At 40.9% G+C, this 21,112-nt stretch overlaps 1 protein-coding gene across 10 annotated transcripts in view; it reads left to right on the top strand.

Moving 5' to 3' along the window:
• LOC111255487 (uncharacterized) overlaps positions 1–21,112 on the top strand; it is a 54,014-nt gene that overhangs the window by 12,048 nt on the left and 20,854 nt on the right. For 3 of the 10 annotated variants that reach the window (XM_022817504.2, XM_022817513.2, XM_022817549.2), the window contains one exon: positions 20,343–20,469. In XM_022817504.2, the coding sequence (XP_022673239.1) occupies positions 20,402–20,469 (68 nt within the window). In that variant the 5' untranslated portion in view covers positions 20,343–20,401. Of the gene's footprint in view, positions 1–2,926; positions 3,082–3,532; positions 3,640–16,404; positions 16,589–17,912; positions 17,994–19,910; positions 20,006–20,342; positions 20,470–21,112 lie in introns of those variants that run through there. The other 7 variants (XM_086978542.1, XM_022817544.2, XM_086978570.1 and 4 more) reach the window with 7 other exon arrangements.

Genomic DNA, 21,112 nt, shown 5'->3' with positions numbered 1-21,112 from the left:
TATATATATTCATGCAGTTTTTTTCAGTAGCCTTTCGGTTTGGGTGAAGAATTATCAATGTACGTCGAAAACGGCAGACATGCCCTCCACTCACTAAAAACAAGATGTTATTGAGCAAAAAGTGGCTTTTCTTAGCGCAAGAGAATTGCTATCCAATGCTATATATATAACGTTTGGACGTTGGTAAGCGAACGAAATGGAAAAACGCAGCACTCAACAAAACCGCCATTATTTGCCAAACATTTTAATGTGCTACATGCATCGCATGCACGAGTCGTATAGGCGTCGTAGCAGTATATACCCCACTTACATAAAAGAGCTGTATGTCACATCCAGGTGACGTCGCCGCAGTCGATACACTTGGTCAACTATCATCTCATTTACTACCGAAGGTCGGTAACCTTAAACGGTAATGAGAGTCGAGTGAACGAAACGACAAGCACCGCTCCGATTACGAAAACTCTGCAAAGCGTGACGATGCTTTGATCAAGTCGCATTACGAGTTTGCTGCGAGCAGCAAAATCGCCCGGTCACTGACCACGACCGGCACCATCGCCTTAGGGCAGTTGCAACGTCTGCGACAATAACGGCTTGCACGAAATAGCTACTACTGCTAGGTCTGATCCCAACCGATGTCAACGCCAGCTTAGTCCGCGACGCTTGCACCGCGGAGCGTGCGCAATTCGGGTTGTCGTCGTCTGTTGAGTGCATTGCCTTCAGCGTCACAGCAGTAACAACAATAACAACAGCGGCCGCAGAAGTGGCAGCTCAAAAAACATTAGCTATTACCCCTACGGCAAACAACGTTAATCGACGTCAGCGTCAATGCCTATGTTTGTCCCTGGGTGTACGCCTAAAGCTACTCTTGGTTATTGTCTTAACCAATGGACAGCGGTCGGCGATTCCATATTACTGCCACTGTATAGCCCCGCAAGGCAATTGCTATCAGTACGCGAAGATGTATGTAATTCTCGTGGCGTTCATCTTTAGAGAGACAAGGTGCTGGAGATCGCCGTTGCGGTTATGGCGGCGGCGGCGGAGGCCGCGTCCGCGCCGACTGCAGCCAGGCTGTGCCATCGGAATCGCACGATCGATCGATTGTTGCAATTCATTTGGTTGCGCGGTGCAAGAGACTAGACGTTTACGTCGCTGCTCACGACGGCAACGATTGGTATTATCGTTGTTACTGTTGAAGCTTCATCTGGGCGACCCAATGCGATGACCAGTGACATGCATTTATTTGGAATGGGAGAGACATTTCCGGGTTTGCCTCGGTAGCCTAAATAATATAAGTAGTTACGTTAGTTATTTTTAATGCTGCTACACGAATAGCTATATAAGAGCGGCTGTACTTGAAAACTGGCTGCGGGGGTAAGAGAATGGTCACCAAATACCTTTGTCCCTGCTGGAGTACTTAGTATTTAGGTAAACAGGACGATTAGTTTTTTAGTGGCTTTCGTTAATGCGTCGTCTTCCAGACCAGATAAGGCAAAGAGCGATTCCTAGCGCGTAACTCGCTGAGTTGGCGATAAACGACTGAAGTCACTGAATGCAAGTGGCACCGGAACGTTAGGAAAACAAGAAGATTCTGAACTAGGTTTGCTTTGAACTTGCTGAATATATTATTCACTGCAACATAAAGGAAATAAGCGTCACGATGTCACTGCTTGTCGAGCGAGTGATTCTGTCTTGCTGAGGAAGCAAAATCGATCCTTCGGGAAATTATGCGGTAAAATAATCAGATTCTGAATAGAAAATTTTCATTCTTAGCCTATTGGACTCGAACATTATATCAATTGCGACATTGTATCAAACAGCGAAAGGTTACTCTGTAACGACCACTGGGATTAAAAACAGCGACCTCTAAGATTGTGGTCGTGGTAGATATTCGCCGGTCGTCCAAATTGACATCCGCGTCCAGCAGAGCAGTAAGCGACCGGCTGGATTATGAGAAAGTCAAACGACGGACGAGAGAATCAACGGCAATGAACGGATGCGTTGTTAACGGTTTACCTTTTCGCTCACACCTGTACGATTGACGGAATGATAGCTAAGTGAAGCGTAATTATTATCAATATGTTTGATTTAGTTTAGGCGACGATGTTAGCTAGAGTAGCTGGGTTTTATGCACATAAAAATAAATATCGAACCGTTTTCCTTCGACGACCGCATTCAGCTTAATAAAAGTACGGCTGTATTTCAGGGCTGCGAACTCTATACGAGTATCTCTATTTCTGTTTGGCGATAACTGCTAGCTTGATGCTCAAATCATTATCAGCATAATTATCATCACCACCATCATAATGTATGGTTAGATAAATTTGATGCTCCACGTTTCTACCGGTATTACTCATTTTCTAGGCGCAGCATACGCTCTTGGTTTCTCCTTCCTAGACGCCCTAATGTGCCCTCCTTATCTGGAGGTTCTACTCGATAAGTAACTTAGTAGTAGTATTTATCGCTTATAGTTGGTCACTGACAACTATAACTTATTGACATTCGTTTCGATCCGTTGCCAGCTAACTTACAAGTGTTTTTTTCAAGACCTGCTAAATGCCTATTTCTTTTATTAGTGATTCATGCGTGCACATCAACTACAACGAAGTCGTCGGTTATAACTGAGTAAATACGACAGTAGAACAGTATCGTAGCATTATTACCAGTCTGATATATTGCTATCTTCAATCATATTAATAGACAGCAGTAGCATGTATTTTTCAACCTAAACTTGCCCTGCTATAATGAGAGAAAAGATACTTCCTCAAAAATACAACCAACGCAACCGCTGATTTAAGCTCTAAATGGCAACGCTATTTATCAGTAATGACGTCTGTCGTTAGTTTTACAGGCCTGTCGACTTTCGATCGCACTAGCCGCTGCTACCGAGCGATTGCTACTTACGCAGGTCGTTGACTGTTGACGAATCCAATCCTTTGAGGGTGTCCTATGTGTATAGGTCGCAGGGTATTAGTCCCCCCATGTTGGTGAAGTGGCTCACTAGGCAACAACACGCCGCAGCGAAACTAAGTTTATTACCTAGACTTACGAACGATTGGTGGCGTGTTACGTTTGCACTGTGAAGTAAGTTTGAATGGCTTTATCGTTTAACTATGATGCAATTGAGAATGTGTCAGAATTTGTCTCATGGACTGTGTATTGTATACCAGGTCACCTTGACTAGTCAAGTGGTGCCGCTTGAAATGATAAATAGGCTGGTTAGGTTTTTCGTAAGCCTCGAGGCATTCGCTTCTATAGAGTATGTATCTCCACAGAGATGAGAAAATTAGATAAAAAGTCAGAAAGATGATACGTGTGGAAACTGCTTGACGATGAGCTGTGCGCACCTCACGGCATCGCTAACCGTAATCTACGAACGGATTGTTGTTGAGTCGATTGTTGTGAGGCACTAGAAACGTTCGCAAGTCAGTTAAGAAAGCGATTTCTGCGTTAGCTAGCGTTCTTCGAAAAGACAGAAACCGGTTGTTGGTGTCCCATACATTTAATGCTCTTACTGTCGTTTTGGATCCCTCAGGTAGGCGTTTGGCCATTGGGTTCACAGGTGAACGCTCCGTTTCGACGAGTAAGTTAGACCGTGACGATGATGAAGATAAACAAAAGTCGAGATTGTGGAACATCTACGTAAGTTCTTGCATTCATCCTTACAATTATGGGGAAGAAGGGCTGCGCCGCAGTATGGATCGATGGCTAACTGAAGCTTGAATCGTCTTAGTGGGGACATTACATGTCGCCTTGTACCTAACTGTACTGCCAATGAAACTTGTATATTCTAGAAGCGAACAGGCAGGCACAGTAGCCAAAAGAGTCAAAGGATTATTCGATGACATAAAGTTTGCGAGTTTTGCTCTGAATGATAAGGTTTTTGATTGATTGTCGGTGATAATCACAATTTGGCAGAGAGAAAGGCACAGCCTGAGTGTGGAAGAGCTTCGGAGCAGTTCGAGCAGGCTCAACACGAATTAAGGTTCCAATCCTCCTTCCCGAATAACGAGTCCCGAAGAATTGGTCCGGTTTTTGGCCTATATTCGTCCTTGCTATCGTATAATCGTTGTTTAAATGCATGTACAGATAAGACGGAATTGTTAGAATGTTTTACGCGGATATTGTGCTTGTGTACGCAGTCGCGCTGTCTTGCTAATCTATATTTATAAGTGTATAGCTGTAAATATTTAGTTGTATAATCTGTCAGAGTATTCTAGTGTACTTGCTTTTACAACTTATTCGTATTTCCAACTGGCTCACTGGTTTTAACAAGTTTGGTAGTATATAGCGATTTGTCAATACTTCATCATTAAGGTCGGTTAAGACCTTAGGCCTAACAAATTCACACAGCTGGCATACCACGTGTTGCAACAGCCTTTTCTTGGCATAGGTCAGTTGTTGGCATTTGTAAATATCAAGCAATGGCTCCCGCCTGCTTCGACCCGGACAAGGTCAAACTTGAATCAGAAATAAACTTTCAACAGTCCCTTTAACATTGTATATTGAATACCTAGTTTTTCACATTAGTGCAAAGCCGAGGCTGCTACTTTTTGCCTTGCCCGAGATGATGGGATGCGCTTAAGAGAGCTATGGAAAGCTATCAACATATATATATATACATAATGCAATGACTAATTACGCCATGGCGAACCAGCTAAGCTAACGATACTGCTAACGAGAAAGTCGATGCGCAAGGAAGTGGGTATACCTGGCTATTAATAGTTGCCTTGCCAAGACTATCATCGTCCGGGTGGGGGGCGAAATCCTAGGCCATTGCCCTCTTGCAGGGATGAACTACATGGATATAATTACATTTATATGCAAATTCACCGGACCAACATGGTTTAATGTAGCTTGTAAATAGCCCATGGCATCTGTGACCATTCCAGTTGTATTGCGACCGCAATTTTATGAGAAAGAGCATATGATACACTGCCCAACGTTGCCAAATACCATTCCCTGGCAGTACCTAGATCAGCGACGGCAATGCTTTATAAAAATGCAAGTTCATGTCAGGCGAATATGAAAACGAATCAGAAGTTCATATATAAATCAAATAGTCATTTGGCTATATTTCGATGATGACCAACCGGCCCTCACATACCAGACTGTCTCCCATTATCTAATCTACATACAGCTTCGCTTATATTATGTAGGACATATATAATAAGTGACGTTTATTATTTAGTACTAACAATACGACTAGTGTTCATATAATTATGGGCCGCCCAACTCTTTGATTGCACGTTTAATGCCCACTAGCTCAATGAGGTATTTATCAAAGATGTCCTCACTCACGATGAGTACTGCCACAACGATAATCCAGCGACGTACATAGATCGAATCCAACTGACAAAGCTAATAAGTATTAAGTGTTACGCCTCGAATTACGGTGAAACATTGCTGCTACAGATGGTGGGCCCTTATGCATCATAAGAGGAAGTGTGTCTACGCCTGACTTCAAACCTTAATCACTTCACACGTCTCCAAGTATACCAGGCAAACACATTACCACTGCATCATTACGAGGACACAGCTGGCATAGTAAAAAAGGCTCAAAAGTACTAGCTCAACGGTAACCGTATACCAATATACAGCTAATAATTGTCTGCATTGGGAGTGTGTAAAACGTAAAGAAAAATTCTCGTTCAATAAAAACAAGGTTTTTGAGAACTTACGAGCAAGTTACATAAATCAGTTCATCAGCCAATAGAGGAAAGATCAATACCCCGATACGCTGCGATATTAGAGCTATAGCTCAAACGCGATCAGCTAGGTTGGCAATTGCAACGCTCAATGTTATGTTAGAAAGATTACTGAGACGTTCAGTCTCAATCTTATCGTTGCCATCTTGCCAGTTCTGATAATGCGGTAACTGTTCCTGTTGATCCCCTGCCTACTGAAGATCACGATGTACGGAAAAAAAGTGTTCCGAGAAACACTCCTGTTGTCCGTAATACTAACACGACACAAGAATAGTTAAATTTTTAATTAATTTTCACTCGTATAGTCTAGCTTCTGTTATCTCCTAGTTTTTTAGTAACTCGGGTTAGTCTAGCCTGTCACGCGATGTAGCTCAACTATTATTCCAATAATGTGTTATGCTTCTTACGATCCTGGTAAAAACATTGTAGCCGGAATATGAATGCAGGGAAAAGCTTTGTTTTCGAGCTTCGTGTTTCAGATAGAGATGGACCCATTCAGGTATTCTATTCAATAAGATATGCAATTTCTTTCGGCATTTGAGGGAAGAATAATTCCATGCTTTATTTAGGGGATGAACGGGATAGTTTGAGGCAATTTTTTTGGCGGGCTATTTATCGCAGGGACATTAATCATTACTCCATAATCATTTTCAGAAAAAAAACCCCTAAGACTTGTAGTAATGATAGACGCTTGTTTTCACAATATAAAAAAAGTTAGCTATTGTGCAGTGTTTTCACACCGGTCAAACCCCAGCTAAAATTAAGAAAAAAAAATTAGGAAATCAATGATGTATGCCATTTTTGTCGTTATACAGATTTCGAACAATCCCAGAGGGTTTTCTACGTAGAGCGAAAAATTCATAGTAAAGATTAGATTGAAACGGTTTGGAAATTCGTCGAAAAGGGCACAAGCTATTTTTTGGTAGCCCCAAAATTTTTATACAAAATTTTTATTTTTACTTTAAGTAAGAGACTTTTGGAAGCGAATTTATCTGTCCGGCCATGGGACTATTTCTTTAGGCTTCAATTAACCTGTCTTCAAACACTTTGGAGCCTACCTAGATATTTTAGGCGTGTTTGCCTCTTGAGCTCTTGAATTCGTCAAACTTTTGACCTATCCGTTAGCCTGAAATTTACGTTGAATCTTTTCATGCGGAACATGTTTGAACGAATTCTTCATGGGTTTAGAGATCAAATATAGCTTTATATAAGGATCTAGCAGAAAAGGTTATTCGGAACCTTAAATAAAAGATTTTTAAAACCGGTTTGCGAGCAATTCAAGCTGTAAAACAAAGCCGTAGCAAAGCTTATGCCATAGGTACATTGAACGCACCTATCTATCACCAATTCATTGGCTCTCGCCCCGTTTTCATCTTGATGCAGTTTACAAACAAGCGAGATCTGTTCCAAAGGGCGCTTTACCTTGTGGATGTCTATCGATATGAAAACCTGGTGCACTATTCCCTAACGTGGATGAATAAAAAAAAAACCTATTTTGCATATTGAGCTACACGCTCAACATGAACGCGGTAATAGTATCCTCGATTCGTCTAATATACTAATGATAGTATATACTATACACTTAAGCCTGTACATTTTGTATTCTGTTAGTAAAAGAAAATAGAGGCGCTTTGTCGGCCCTAATTTCTTTTTTTTTCGATAGAGTAATCTTGATTTTTTGCTGCTAGGCATTATGTCTGTGTGTACTCCGCATGATACACAAATCAGAAGCCTTGCGAACCAGGCAACAACAGCCCCGTCCAACTTTCGCAGTATTTACTCTTTGGGAGCGCGTGGTTATTTATATTGTGGCCCGCGCTCTGCTTAGAATATGTATGTTTTGCAACGGAACATCTCTAAGAGGAAGCATTGTGTCGCGACACATTTGTATACAAAATAAAATTTAGCTGGCATTAGAATTAGCTATCGGAGTGATACGAACCTTTCGACTATCGATGATCTATCTGCCGTTAAACCGCTGAGCAGTGGGGTTTGCATTGTTCATAGCGGTAGGCTTTATTTTGATTTTCTATCGAGGTATTTTTGGCTGTATATAACGGCCGAGCCATATCTCGGATCAGAGTTAGGCAGGATTTTCCAGAAGCAATGCTGTATGTTCTGAGACGTATTATATTTACAGAAACGAGAGCTGTCAGTGGGATTTCTTTCAATGGACAAAAGTTTTCATTTGAAGGGCTGTGGCTAGGTTGAGAACTACTTACGCTGATGTAACTCGTCGACAAACGGCGCCTGTAGGATTCTGGTGTATGTCTACGAATGTTGGGGATGCGGAACCTGTAGTACATTGGCGGGTAGCCCTCTTATATGCCTGTTATACATACATGTCCCAATCGAGCCCGATTTGTTCCGGATGACCAAAACGGTTACACGTAACCAGGATTTTTTACTATGCCATGATATGGCTTTAGAGCAGCAGTGGTCAATCTGTTGTTATATCTATCAGATAGGCATACTCAGTGCTAATAAATGTTAATAAATAAGTATCAATAAATGTGGAGCTTAAATAGGCCATAGACAGGACACTTAGGCACTATTTCAGCACTCTTCAGTCGTACGAGATATCGCTTTCTAAAGGCATACCTGCGTAGTCTGAGCTCTATCTAACTGGAGACACTTATACATTTTCAGCAGGCCCTGTTTAGTCAAATTAAAGTAATTTAACTAAAACTAAAATTTGACCGCACGAATCGTCGAAAAGTGGTATGCCATACATTCTCAGTGGTGCGATATAATTGTTTCTGGCGTTAAAATAAATGTTCTATTGTCTGTCTATTACAGGCTATGAATAGGACTATATGCATATAACGATAATTATATACCTGAAGGAGGCAGCTAGCTGCCACCGATAAGACGACCGAGCGAATAAATGTTTATGCATTTAACAAAACGTTTCTTATCCTGGCAGCTTTCAGAGCTAAAAAGCCAGGCAGCCATGAACAAATAAGGGGAGGGACAGGGGGACGTATGTAATCATTCTCGACACTGTATGTCTTCTGTGGTGGTTTGAGCGATTTTTCTGGCCCGTAGGAAAATAGTAATGTTGCGCGAAAGGTATTACATTAATATATACGTGTCTTTTATTTTTCGAAAAAAAACTATGTACGTTTTTTTTTTTGAAAAATGCTAGTTTTTCATCAAAACTGCTACTCATAACTTTAATATTATATTTATCTTTTTCTATCTATGCTGAGCATTTCTGCAAACAATACGTTCTTATTAACGCTTCTTTTTTATGCGCGTATATTAGACGATTTTTTATCCTGCCATCCGCCATAGCAGGACGTCCAGTTAATAAACGTTTATGTTTATGAGGTGATGGTTACCAAGAACCTATAGGGGATCCGTAAAAGAAGACTGTGTACAACAAATACTTGCCATTATATCATCTAGCTAATAAATCTTGTGCACGTTTCTTCTAAAGAAAGTACGGATTAATAAAGGAAATATAAATAGCCTTTGCAGTCGGAACAATCACTCACACCAATTACACAAGATGTAATTGCTTTAACATTTATTATAATAATTCACTGTGAAATCATTTAATATTGATAATATTAGCTTTTGTGTAAAGTTTTTATCGATTCGACGGTATAGGTTTACGTTGGGTAGTTCTTCATATCAGTCTCCAGATTCAAGCATTTTTCAACGCGTCTCTCGTTAACAGCCGTTGATACCGACTCAGGTAGATTTTTCCTTAAGCGACAGAATTTAGAACTTAGCTATTATTTAGCGTCTGTTTTTAAGAGCATTTTCGGGTGGTCCCAGCTAAAAACCAGCCAATATTGAAAATCATTTTTTTGTTAGATATCTATCCAAAATCTCGGTACGTTTCGTCTCTTCGCAGCGGTCTGCAGCGTATTTCAGTCGCTCGTTTGCAGCGAAAGTGTGTATGGTGAAATTCGTATTTGATCTAGCTGTCCTACTTTCTACGCACTCAATAGAGAGGTTGGTGACACATTAAAAACTTGCTCGTTCTGCATCATCCACGGCAGAATTACGTAATCGATCAAATGGTATCACTGCTATTCCGTGTGCTGATTATTTCCAAAGATGGATTATCACATTCGGTACGCTCGGTTCGCCAGTGATACTGAACCAGCTACTACGCATCAACATGCCTTTGTTATTACAGGCAATGTTAATGATAGTGGAACGTTACGATAACGCAACGTAGTGCCACCCGTGACCATGTAGTGTGGAAATCCACAATCCGGTGGAAATTTTCATTTGAAAACTTCAAAATTACTTGCGGTAACAACATGACGGGATGGTTCGATGTGTGCAATATGCAATATTCTATCACTTCATTAGAGCATCTTGTGGTTGCTTAGGACTAATTCATAGTGGTATATATCATGCCGAACTGCCCCAAGGTAGCAGTCTGATTCGCTGGTATTGGCCATATTCTGTGGCGGCAGCCTTTCGAAATTTCTAGTTTGCCACTTGAATTCGTATTCGATCGGCTCACCACATCAGCGCCTTCGCCCTGGTCATGGCCACGTAACTCGGCCGGTTCTGGTTAACGGTCTGCTGTACTTATTTGAAAATATTTGTATTCCATTATAATAATTTGATAATTATTCGATTTTGATAATAATCCTATTCTGCAATAGAGTCAAGTTCAAAATATATGTTATGAGGACAAGCTCACCTAGCATCTAGCCTATGGGGTCTTGATGAATCTAGACTTATCGCTCGAAAACAAAGGCCAGTCGAACGAAAAACCAGCTGAATCTGTTCACTGTGTTGAATGCCGGACCTTCACACGCTGCAACGTTTAGTGGTAGCATTTTGGCGGGTACTTCAAGCGAGAGTTATTCAAGCGAACAGGGTTCAATAGCCAAATCGGTGTATATCATCAAACGGATTAAAAGACCCTCTAGGTTCGATATACACGGACAGGTTGGTGGCTGTTGGCCTATAGGTGGCTTCTACGCCCATAGGTAACTTCTGGAGAGCCACTCATGTCGAAATCTATTGCAGCTTATTCAACAGGTTTATTTAGGCGCGTTGGCTATTTATTTTGCTTCTCTAAGGAGTACTTCTCATTTCTGCGTCAACATGTCAGTTCCCTTCAAATAGCCTGATAATGTTAACGATGTGCACGTGTTACTTAGGTCGATCGGTGAACTACTCCATGATCTATAACGTTCTCTCAATGACCCACGTGAAATAGATATCTACTATTGTTTTATATGAGTGTATTCGGGTCTTACGTGAAGTCGCTTTTAGGCAAGTGATGGCCATAACCAGGGAAACCCAACAAGCACGAAATGTAGACAAAAAAAAAAAAAAAAAAAGTTGAATCTGCGGGATCCTATACGTGGGCCAGTCAAACCCCATCGCTAGATACAATACGTTGAAAAACGCTGCAGTGACATGTTTCAGAGTTCAGTGCGTGTAGGGTTCTTAAGGCTGCATTTTGTGCGCAACCATCCGTCTTCGCGGTTTCTCACTCATCTTATTCACATAAGTCTACTCGAAGAACATCGCGACCGCATGTTCAGTTGGGATTGACTGTCCCAACAACAGTGAATTAGTTTGTGCCCAGTCTCTTCAGTCACTGTCATCGTTGATTTTAGCGAGTCGCAACTCTGTGTGCGTTATATCTCTGACAGGTCACTGTTTGTGCCATACGCTGTATGTCGGCGTATGACTTTTGTAGAATCTCCAGGAGGGCAGGTATAAACGAATTCGGTCAACGATATTCAGGGGATCCTTTGTATCAATCTCGCCGACCGGACAGTGTTCAACAGGCCATCGTTAAGTTCATCCTTGTACTTACATGACCAGCTGACTCATTCATGGTTATATATAGACTGTGTGAAGACGGTTTGTATTTCTTTACATTGTTTGGAAATCGGTATGTGTAACTCAAAGGTGTGCTGCAGGATTAGAGCTATGGACAAAACTTTATCAATTTGTCTATTGAATACGTGATTAGAGCCCTGCCAAATGGACTTCCGAGTTCGTTAGTCTCGCGACTTTTACATTTTCATCATTTTATGAATGAACAACGACCGTTACTTACATTTTGAAGTAATATTACATGATTCATGCCACAGAAGACTAGCGTCATGCGAGTGTCGAATACACCTGCCAGGAAGACATTGTTTATCTAGCAATTTATGAATCACTGCGTAGACACAAAGCTTAAAAATTGGGCAATACATTTTGTTGATCACTTCCAACAGCGATAGTCGACGAATTTGTTTTGTCTATTTTAATAGAAATCAAGTGATTCTAGGAGGTTCATCGTGGTCTCAATGAAGGCAAGCTTCGATTCCCTTGTCACTGCAGTTTGCATTTGCGGACTCAGACATTGTAAGTGTCCGGCTCAGTTTTCAGCCGTATTCGTCAGGTAATTCCAGTAGCAGAACGTTTTCTTTTGAAGGGCTACCCTAGCTCATACGTCGCAGAATTCAAGCTAAAAATCTACGAGTCGACTGAAAGGCCAATTTCCACTATAAACGGATATACTCATGTAGCTCAACATGATCAACACAAAATCCATTTCAGTGAACCAAGCCAATTTGGATAATTAACGCTGGCAAGGTACAGTGTATGATTTCGCTTAAATGCACGCTACATGCTTCGTCTGGCCGGACCTTGGTCGATATAGCAATGATCTATTACCTTCATTGATAAAAGACAAAATTAGCTACACGGTTGCAAAGTAGAGAAAAGTCACATTTGCACGATTGGTGTAAAACTGGCTCTCCTGACAAAAATACTATGAGGTGCTCATAAATAGCGCGATCTATGCATGATCGCAATAGGCCCTGCCATCAGATATTGCTCCGTGCTAACAGTAGCATTGCGTAGGCCGATCACGTGGCTTCGTTCAATCGAGTGAACCAGACCGATATTCAATGGTTCTCACAGTGCTCTGACGGCGTTCTTTCTTCAAGAGGCGATCTCGTCTATTTTCTGCGATAGCGGCAGATAGATTAGACTTTCACTTCGTTCCCTTATTGCCATTCGTCGGCTAATGTCGAACGCGAAGTGTTCCCTTAATTGAATGGCTACCGTATCATTGCAACAACTAAGCTATAGTAGCAAATTTACTTTGAACTATTTTTGCCTTTTCTACGGTTCACGTCGTTGCTCTCTCTCTCTCTCTCTTACGCTAAATATATACATATATAATTTTCCTATTGCCTCGATTTCGTGTCGAAGACCCGTAAGAATCGGGGCCACCCCCGGTGTAAAGGTCAGGCTAGTTGCTTGAAAAACAGTAGAATTAAGTATCTTTTTATACCAGAAACAAAACTCCGTTGAAGGAAAAATGTCGGACTCGACACATTAATACATGTCTCGACGTACAGATAGGAAAATCATTTCGATTAGACTCTTTCAGGATGTGAGGTTTTCAAAGAGTTCTCTTGTTCGGACTCAGCTTTGAGTCCGTTACCTTTGTCAACTTTGAGACGTTAATGTTGTCTGATTAGGGCAACGGTCGCTTTAGATGAAATTTTGAAGCTCTCCTTTCGAATGTTGCTTTATGGTAACAATAAACTTTTAGCGACATTCCCGTTTGACGTTCGACCCCTACCGTTAAAGGAGTGTGGTTTAATAACATCCTACAAAATCACTTATGACGCACTCTATGGAATGGCAGGTGCTATTATACAACACGTCTGCGTACCAATTACAAAGGAAATGTTCAGCATAATAGAATTTGCCGTGGGGTCGCCATTGTGAGGTCACAGTAAAAAGGCCCGGAATAGATCCGGATCCACGGGGAAAACAATTAAGTAAATTTAACTATAGCAAAAGGCGTGCCGCGATGGTTACCACTGACTAATATTAAGGCCTGGTAGTTTGGTAGACTTTTATTTTGTTGCATGACTTATGAACGGCCCAATATAGAAAACTGTAATAATTTTTTTTTTGAGAGGTTAGTTGTAGATTCACAGAACTTTTGCTTACCTGAAATAGCGTCTTGGAATTTCGGTTGGCATCTTCTGCACCGCAATAATTGCCACTAAAAATAAATATAATACTCTAATTGTCTACAATTATAATTTCTAATAGACAATATTTTGCTTTTGGACCGTCATCAATTATAAACCTGACAGAGGCCGGAGGAACCAGGAAAGATGTTCATCAGCAACTCAAACCAGTGAACAAATTGACGTTCCTAAAATTACCTCCAGTTCCCCCTGTGGTCTGTTACCGAGCCAATCATTACATTCATTTCTTCAACTACAAATAATAGCCGTGAAAATACGTACTTGTTGAATCAGCGTTATGTTCCCCAAAACCCTGGTCTTTAATCGATGTCCTTTTTCGACGTCGAACGAGCTGATGTGTAACAGCGGTGTCACATATACCTGATCGATCGCTTCTCTATTAGATCTTTATATCTAGATCTAATAGATTCTAAATGAAGTTTATTGAACTTCATTTGTTTGTCCTAGCTGATAGACATTTCGTCGTTGGCGTCACCTGTAAGATGGCTACTAAATAGACTAGCCATATCCAAGTTCTGGTCTACCCTGAAATAGTAATGACGGCGGCTAACCGCCAACTCGAACTATAGAACAGCAGTTCTATCAAAACAGTTACAATCGAATAGTGGGACAGGGACAGAGATAGATGATCGATGATAGTTAACAGTAATATGGACTCGCTCATATGTAGAAAGCGCAAAATTAGATTCTTTTTTGGCAACTGCTATTTGTTGTTTAAAGGTAAATGGACGTGTTGTAGAGATTCTGTACTAAGTCGGCTGAATTTATTGCATTTGATGCCATGTTTTGAGTTATCAGTGTTGGTATCATTATTCTTATTGAAATTACTAAACCCGTCTTGATGTATATACATATGCGACCTGCCGCTTGCATTTTATCCTCGTTGTTTAAATTTCCTAATAATTATCCTTATAAAATGCGTTGCTACAGTTAGATGGACGTAGAATCTATGTTTGGTAACCCTTCGATGATTGCGGTGTTCATAATGAACGGTAGTAAATTTACGAAACGTAGCGTTACGAACATAACGTCGGCAACGTTTGCTTAGAACTTGGTCTTTATTTCGTTTTGCCGATCTCTCGTCGCCGATAGCGCTAGAAATAATCGAGTACAAAAATTGTTGAGTGCCAAAAGTTTCTCAGCAATCTGAAAAGTACCCCTGCACAGGAAAGTACCCCTGTCACAAGTCTATTGCACAGGAAAATGTGCGCCTTATGGCCACCATTTGCCCATTTGCTTTTCTTACCTTAATCGATGTAAAATAGAGATTCTTCAAGCGACCAGAAAACTTTAGCCCAGCAACTATATGTATATGGGTCAGGGCAGCGCGTCTAAAATTTTTCTGACGCGTAGTTTTTACGACAGAAACAGATATTGCTATTGCTGTCTCTTGCTTATACTAGAAGTGCCATTCCTAACGGTCAAATTTATTAAAAATAGCCGCCTACTATGGCGTTTACGTTTTAAATTTGCGATCCAAAACAGTAAACAATCATTTTCAAATTTTATTCAATTTTAAAATTGCAAATAATAAATACTAATCGTGTTTAGCGGTGTTAGCGATTGTCAACCTGGTAATACATACGAGAAACTCCAACGGACATAGCAACTGAGAAGGTCAGATGATTCAAAAAATAAAAGGTGCCTATATGATTAGGAAGTGCAAAAAAAGCCGTGAAAAATCTTTAACCGTTATTAACCGTTGAAGCTTATCTGGACAACCGAATGAGTAAGTGATATCCCTTTCTCCTAGCCGATCGTTAGTTTCTTTGTAAAGATTCAGATATATTAGAAATAACTTCAAAATCTCTCTCTCCCGAAGTTCTTCTGGTTTCCCTCATAGATGCATTTCTCATGAACACTGCCCATAACATAGACCGTCGACTTCAAACAAAAAGGAAGCTTTTAATTTCTTAGCCCACATGAAGAAATTGGATAATAGCTATAATAATTATTTTGCCATATTGGATAATAGCTGATAGTAACTCAAATTCGGAAACTAACGCACCGAAAACTAACCACCATCGCGAGATTGTTATTTTGCGGTAGAAAAAAACTGCTTTCTTCTGGTACCAGAAATAGCACATGTTCGTTACGACAGACAGTCCGCCGAAATGTTCCTCAGCTTAAATAAAAAAATAAATAAAAAACAGGTGTTTTTATTACATGTAATTAAAATTTTTCCATAATCAAATATAAGAAAGTAAAAACGCATATATATATATATATATATATATATATATATATCGATTTTCTCGCTGATAAATGCGGTATCATTGGATGCAGTGACCCTACTCATTCATCGTTTTTATATTTTTCGTATTTCTTATCAAAATTGCCTACGCCCGCCCAGATTCGAACCCGCACCACCTCTGCGTCCGTCTCGTCAGTAGCCAGGCAACTTTACCACTGCACTATTACGGGCACATGTGCGTGTTTTCACTCTGTTCAGGCGAACATGAGGCCATTAAACTAAAGACCATCGTCTGTTAAACGTTGATAACATCACAGGAGTGTGAGGGCTACAGTCATAATATACGTGCTCGAAGTGATTGTTCTGGTGGTGAACATTGCGTATACAACACGCATGGGAACTTACAGGCAAACGCTACACATATGCAAAAACAGTGGAAGACGGCGCGGTAAACCTATTCTGCTGGTGGACGAACATTGGCAATAGGGTGTGCCAGATCCGTCTGCTACAGACAGTCAATGTTAGCCTACAGGGTCAGCATTTACCAGATTTCCGTAATTTTGTGATAATGTGTTCGGCGCGTTTTACGCCTTAGATTTGTTCCGAATGCTCGAATCGTATTGGCTTATTTAGTGATTGTCTTCGTGTATTGGCTAGTCGAAACAGACGGACGTTGCTGATATAGCAACCTGGTAAGAGTAGCTTAATTTTTATGATGCCAATTCATACAGGAAATCAATGCAATCACTTAAAAAATTTGCGATGATCAAACGTTAATGTGCGAACTACATCGAAGATCAACTAGCCAATATTGTATCAATCGTGTTTAGTCATGCAGTTTGTATCGGCTGAGTTTTATTTACAACAACAACAATGGTTCACGGTGACTATAGTTTGTGTGTGGCGCGATAAATTTGAATGTAACCGATCAAGCGTTCGCTCTTCCCCTCCGGCTGTTCCTTGACTATCGGCTGATTTTATGAAGAAAACGCAACCTAAGATAGAATAAATATTTTTTTTTTGTACATTATTAAATCTTCGCACTAACAAGAACACCTTAATTTTTCTTTTAGTGACATTTCACATTCGCAATATGTATGTGTGTGTGTGTGTGTATATATATAATTATCGGGATAATTTACCAGTATGATCAAATGGATTTGCTCAGTCGTATTAATCAGCATTTTAGCTGGTAACATAGTCCCTTCGAGATTCAGCATCAGTAGCGTTGCCATTATCCTGACATGATTAACTAAGTTACTTACCGCTAAAAACGTGCTATGCCCTCTAGCTAGCCACAATCAACTAGACGATTGTGTCGCTTAAGTACGCGACAGCATTGAACGCCAATAATCTTTTACGTCGTTCGTCAGTGGCATCGTCCGATAGATCTTACCACGTTTGCTTTTGCCATTTCATCGTGCATTCTCTATGAGTCTCACTCAGCTTTGCAACTTTCCAACCGCGGCTAAGAAGTCGCCACTTGATCAATCTGGTTATTTTTAGTTTTGTAAGCAGCCTTTCTTGACTGTTGTCAGCTTGGTCGAGCCATCCGCTGTTATACCGCTATGCGAATGACCAAAGTGTATAGACCTTCCTCACCATCGGAATGGTGCTTCTGGGAAACCTTAGCCCACTGGAAACCGTGAATCTGCGTAGTGTTCAGTAAATCGGTATACCAATTTAATTCAGTTTAAGCGTGCTGCGTTGCAACAGATTTACCAGTTTAAAAGCAGTTTTGTACTAGTAACCCGTCCGTTCCTTGGGAGGTTGCCGATCTTTGTCTTCAGTAATGGCTTGCTTTTGTTGTGTACACTTGAGCGGACGCGGCGAGAACACGCTGTAGCGGGCAGACCAGCGGGCCCGTTGTTCCTCGAACAAAAACAACCATAAGTGTTAATATAGCGAAGTAGACAGTGAGAAATATGGTGATAAACACAATATCGTCGGCTTTGCAGACCCATCGCGACCGATCGGCAGCGGTGGTTAAAGCCACGCTTTTGATCTGCTTTTCAGACGAACCGATCACGATTTCCAAAGTACTCTCGATCAATCGTTCAACAAATACACGTATACATCGTATGGAATGAGGCAAAAGTAAGTTTAGGCAGTGGGAAAAGATATAAGCTTAGAAATGGGAAAAAGTAAAGTTGTATTAGAAAAGAATAAAGTTTTCAATTTGATACCATAAGTCTGCTTTTTTTTCACAATTGTAGTGTTAACGTTTTCCAAATTGTAAACTTTCCATTGTTGTAGGTAGTTTTGCCCATTACTTTTGCTGTGCCCTATATATTCTCTATCTAAAAATGACAACCAGTGCAGGATTTTAGTGGCTTCTATTGATAGCCGCCCCTCTATGTAGGTGCCCTCATTACTAGTGGCTACATTCTCTGAAATATAAACATACTGCAATTAACACAGGTCACAGTTATGCACACGAAGGGTCCTTTCTAGCCTCGGCCAACAGCCAACCACCCGTCGGATTACGAAGCTTAGCAGACGACTTAACGATCTTTGTGTTTCTACTTGTAGTATTACTATTACGAGACTGAATCAGCAACATTTCTTAAAAGAGGATGAAAACGATACGGTAAAGAACACGCGCAGACGTGTCTTATCCACGCATATGGAGAACGCGCACCGCGCTACTTAGTTTTCAGCTATCCAGCTCCTTATCACTGGAAGTCACCTGCGCTGACGCCGCCGTTGAACTCGGACGATTACGCGACGCCCGCCTACTGCATAAAAGCCGGTCGTATAAGGCTCAGTGAACGGTTACAATTGGGTGGCTAAGTCATGCAAATGATTATGGTAATAATGGCGGCCGTAACGGAAGCGACGTTCGAATACTGGCTGACCTTTGTATTTCGTTTCTTTGTTCACATTCGTTGCAAGCCGCTGAGTCAACTATATTCTATTTATCTTTGTAATTTTAATGTTCAGTTGATGACACGATTCTGTCACACTGGATAAGATTAAGTTGTTTTTGGTACGTGAGCGCCTCTATTGTTGAAATGAGCAGCGACGACAACGCCGCTGACGATGACGTCTTTGCTGTGTAGCAAAAAGTTGAACTAAATTTATTGAGACGTTCTTACTACTTTTTCTAAAATTGGCTCCGAATCTAGCAGTAAGGGCTGTGACATATAGAGAATCGCATACGGTACTGGTTAGTGATCATTGCGAACCAGTCTTCTTTCTATATGATGTGTACAAGAGGACATGGGCGCCGAGAAGTCCTTAGCATCGAAAAAATACATAGTCTATGAAGTTTCTGTAGGACATTAGTCCTTTCGTTGAAATTCCAATTGAAATTTAACTTTTGGTACGTCTACAGAATTGAAAAACGCTCTTATTATTGTTCGAATGTGAACCGTTCTTCCATCGAGTAGAAAATCGTAACGCGCGCAGCTCGACAGGATCCAGCCGCGTTGCATGTATCCCTTTCTGCACTTCCTACGTAGATATCGATTGGGTCCGGTTGTTCTCTGCCAACGCCCTATCGACGAGCAATGAAAGCATCATTTTGGGTATCATTTTTTATATATAAGCCCAGTTAGATGTCTGTATTTCTCTACGGGAGCTTAGACTAGCAGTCTCAAATTAAAAGCCATTGTTGGTCTATGTGTACTATAAAACGCCAGCCTGCGTACTATAGTTGACTTGCTAGATGCACACCGAGCGATTGACAGCACTGTCCCGTTACAGCAGTGAAGCTGAGGCACTGGAAGTGAGACCAAGCAGGCAAACGCTAATATCATGTGACCAACGGCCGCCATATTGGTATTGGGCTAAGTAGGCAAAAGATAAAAAAAAAAAAGGGGTTTTACTTGCTCATGACAATCACCTGGTTGTATGATTTCTGGTGTAGCCCTTTGGCGCCCCATGAGCGACACATGAAAAGCGACACCGACGATTGTTAGCTCATTCTAGACGTTTTTATGCATTATACAAAAACGTGTTGAAAATAAATGGAGAATCATTGTATCAGAAACGTTTTCTTTCTTTATTTAGGCCGTCTACGTAATGGATGCGCAGCAAGCCACTCTATTCAACAACAAAATACGACGAAGCGTGTCACCTACCGGCGGAAACAAAGCATTAGAACTGTAAATAATTGTATTCGTTTCAATGGGTATCTGCGGTTACAATTTGAACCTATTGAGGCAAATTTAAATCAATTTTGATTTATATCTGTTCCTTTATTTTTATTTTAAGCAAAAAAAGGTATACTTTGATTCGATGCTTATCCTGGCGCGTAGTGGTCATAGTTTAGCGGCGAGAAAAGGGTGGCCGTCGAATTAGCTAAACTTTGGAAATAGTTACTCGTCATGCATTGCCATTCATCTATATAGGGTAAATTCTCAACATACTAAAACACAGTGAAGTGGATTTCATATCTATTTCTCTCGAGTAGCCTAACGGTGATTATCATCTTGTTTTCAGAAGCGGTAACAGAGAGTTGTCTTTACCCCCTGCGGAGTGCGCCTACACACGGCTTTAAGATGTTATACATTTTCAGTGTCGAACAAGGAACCATGCTCACTTTTGAGATGGACTACGCTTGTCAGAGGTACGTAATTGAAAGTTGAGTTATTAATACTAATAGAGAAGGCCTTAAACGAGGTTTTCCATAAATGTGCATCATTTGACAATTGATCAACGCTTTGGCCTTTTTAGATGCAACGCGTGGGACATGGGTCTATTGATTCTCTTTTATGTACAAAGTCATTAATCTATCCATCCATAGACTCTCAAACGATAGCATTGGCAGTGTCTATAACAAATGGGCCAAGTATTGAATAGTGACGTCAAACGGAGGTTGCTTAGAAAGCGCACGTGTTTCTTGCCAGAAGTCTCTGTCGTAAAAGCAATGGTAGTTTGTATAGAGATTCCGACTTAAACTCAAAAAGCACGAACAAATTTTAGTGGGGCAAAGTCAGTGTCACTCGACCGTGCGAGATTTTTTAGCTATTATTGGTACAGTGGCAAATCTCTTGATACAACTTTATTAATAGCCTTGCACTCCTCGCCCCACGTCGCATTTATCCTGCCCAGAAACATGACTGTTCAATGGAATTCCCTTATCTGTTGACCCTGGCAGCGCCAACGCCACACGCTTCGCCGATACCTGCCTCGATTTGTATACGTCTATATATATAAGCGGCTGATCAAGTAATTTCTTCAGCCTCAGCCAGCTGTGGCCTGATCAGATC

This window comes from Varroa destructor, unplaced genomic scaffold, assembly GCF_002443255.2.
Source record: "Varroa destructor unplaced genomic scaffold, Vdes_3.0 BEIS01000001.1, whole genome shotgun sequence".
In the NCBI taxonomy this organism is placed as follows: Eukaryota; Metazoa; Arthropoda; class Arachnida; order Mesostigmata; family Varroidae; genus Varroa; species Varroa destructor.
The sequence above is the reverse complement of the archived record's forward strand: the minus strand, read 5'-3'. Positions and strand labels throughout refer to the sequence as shown.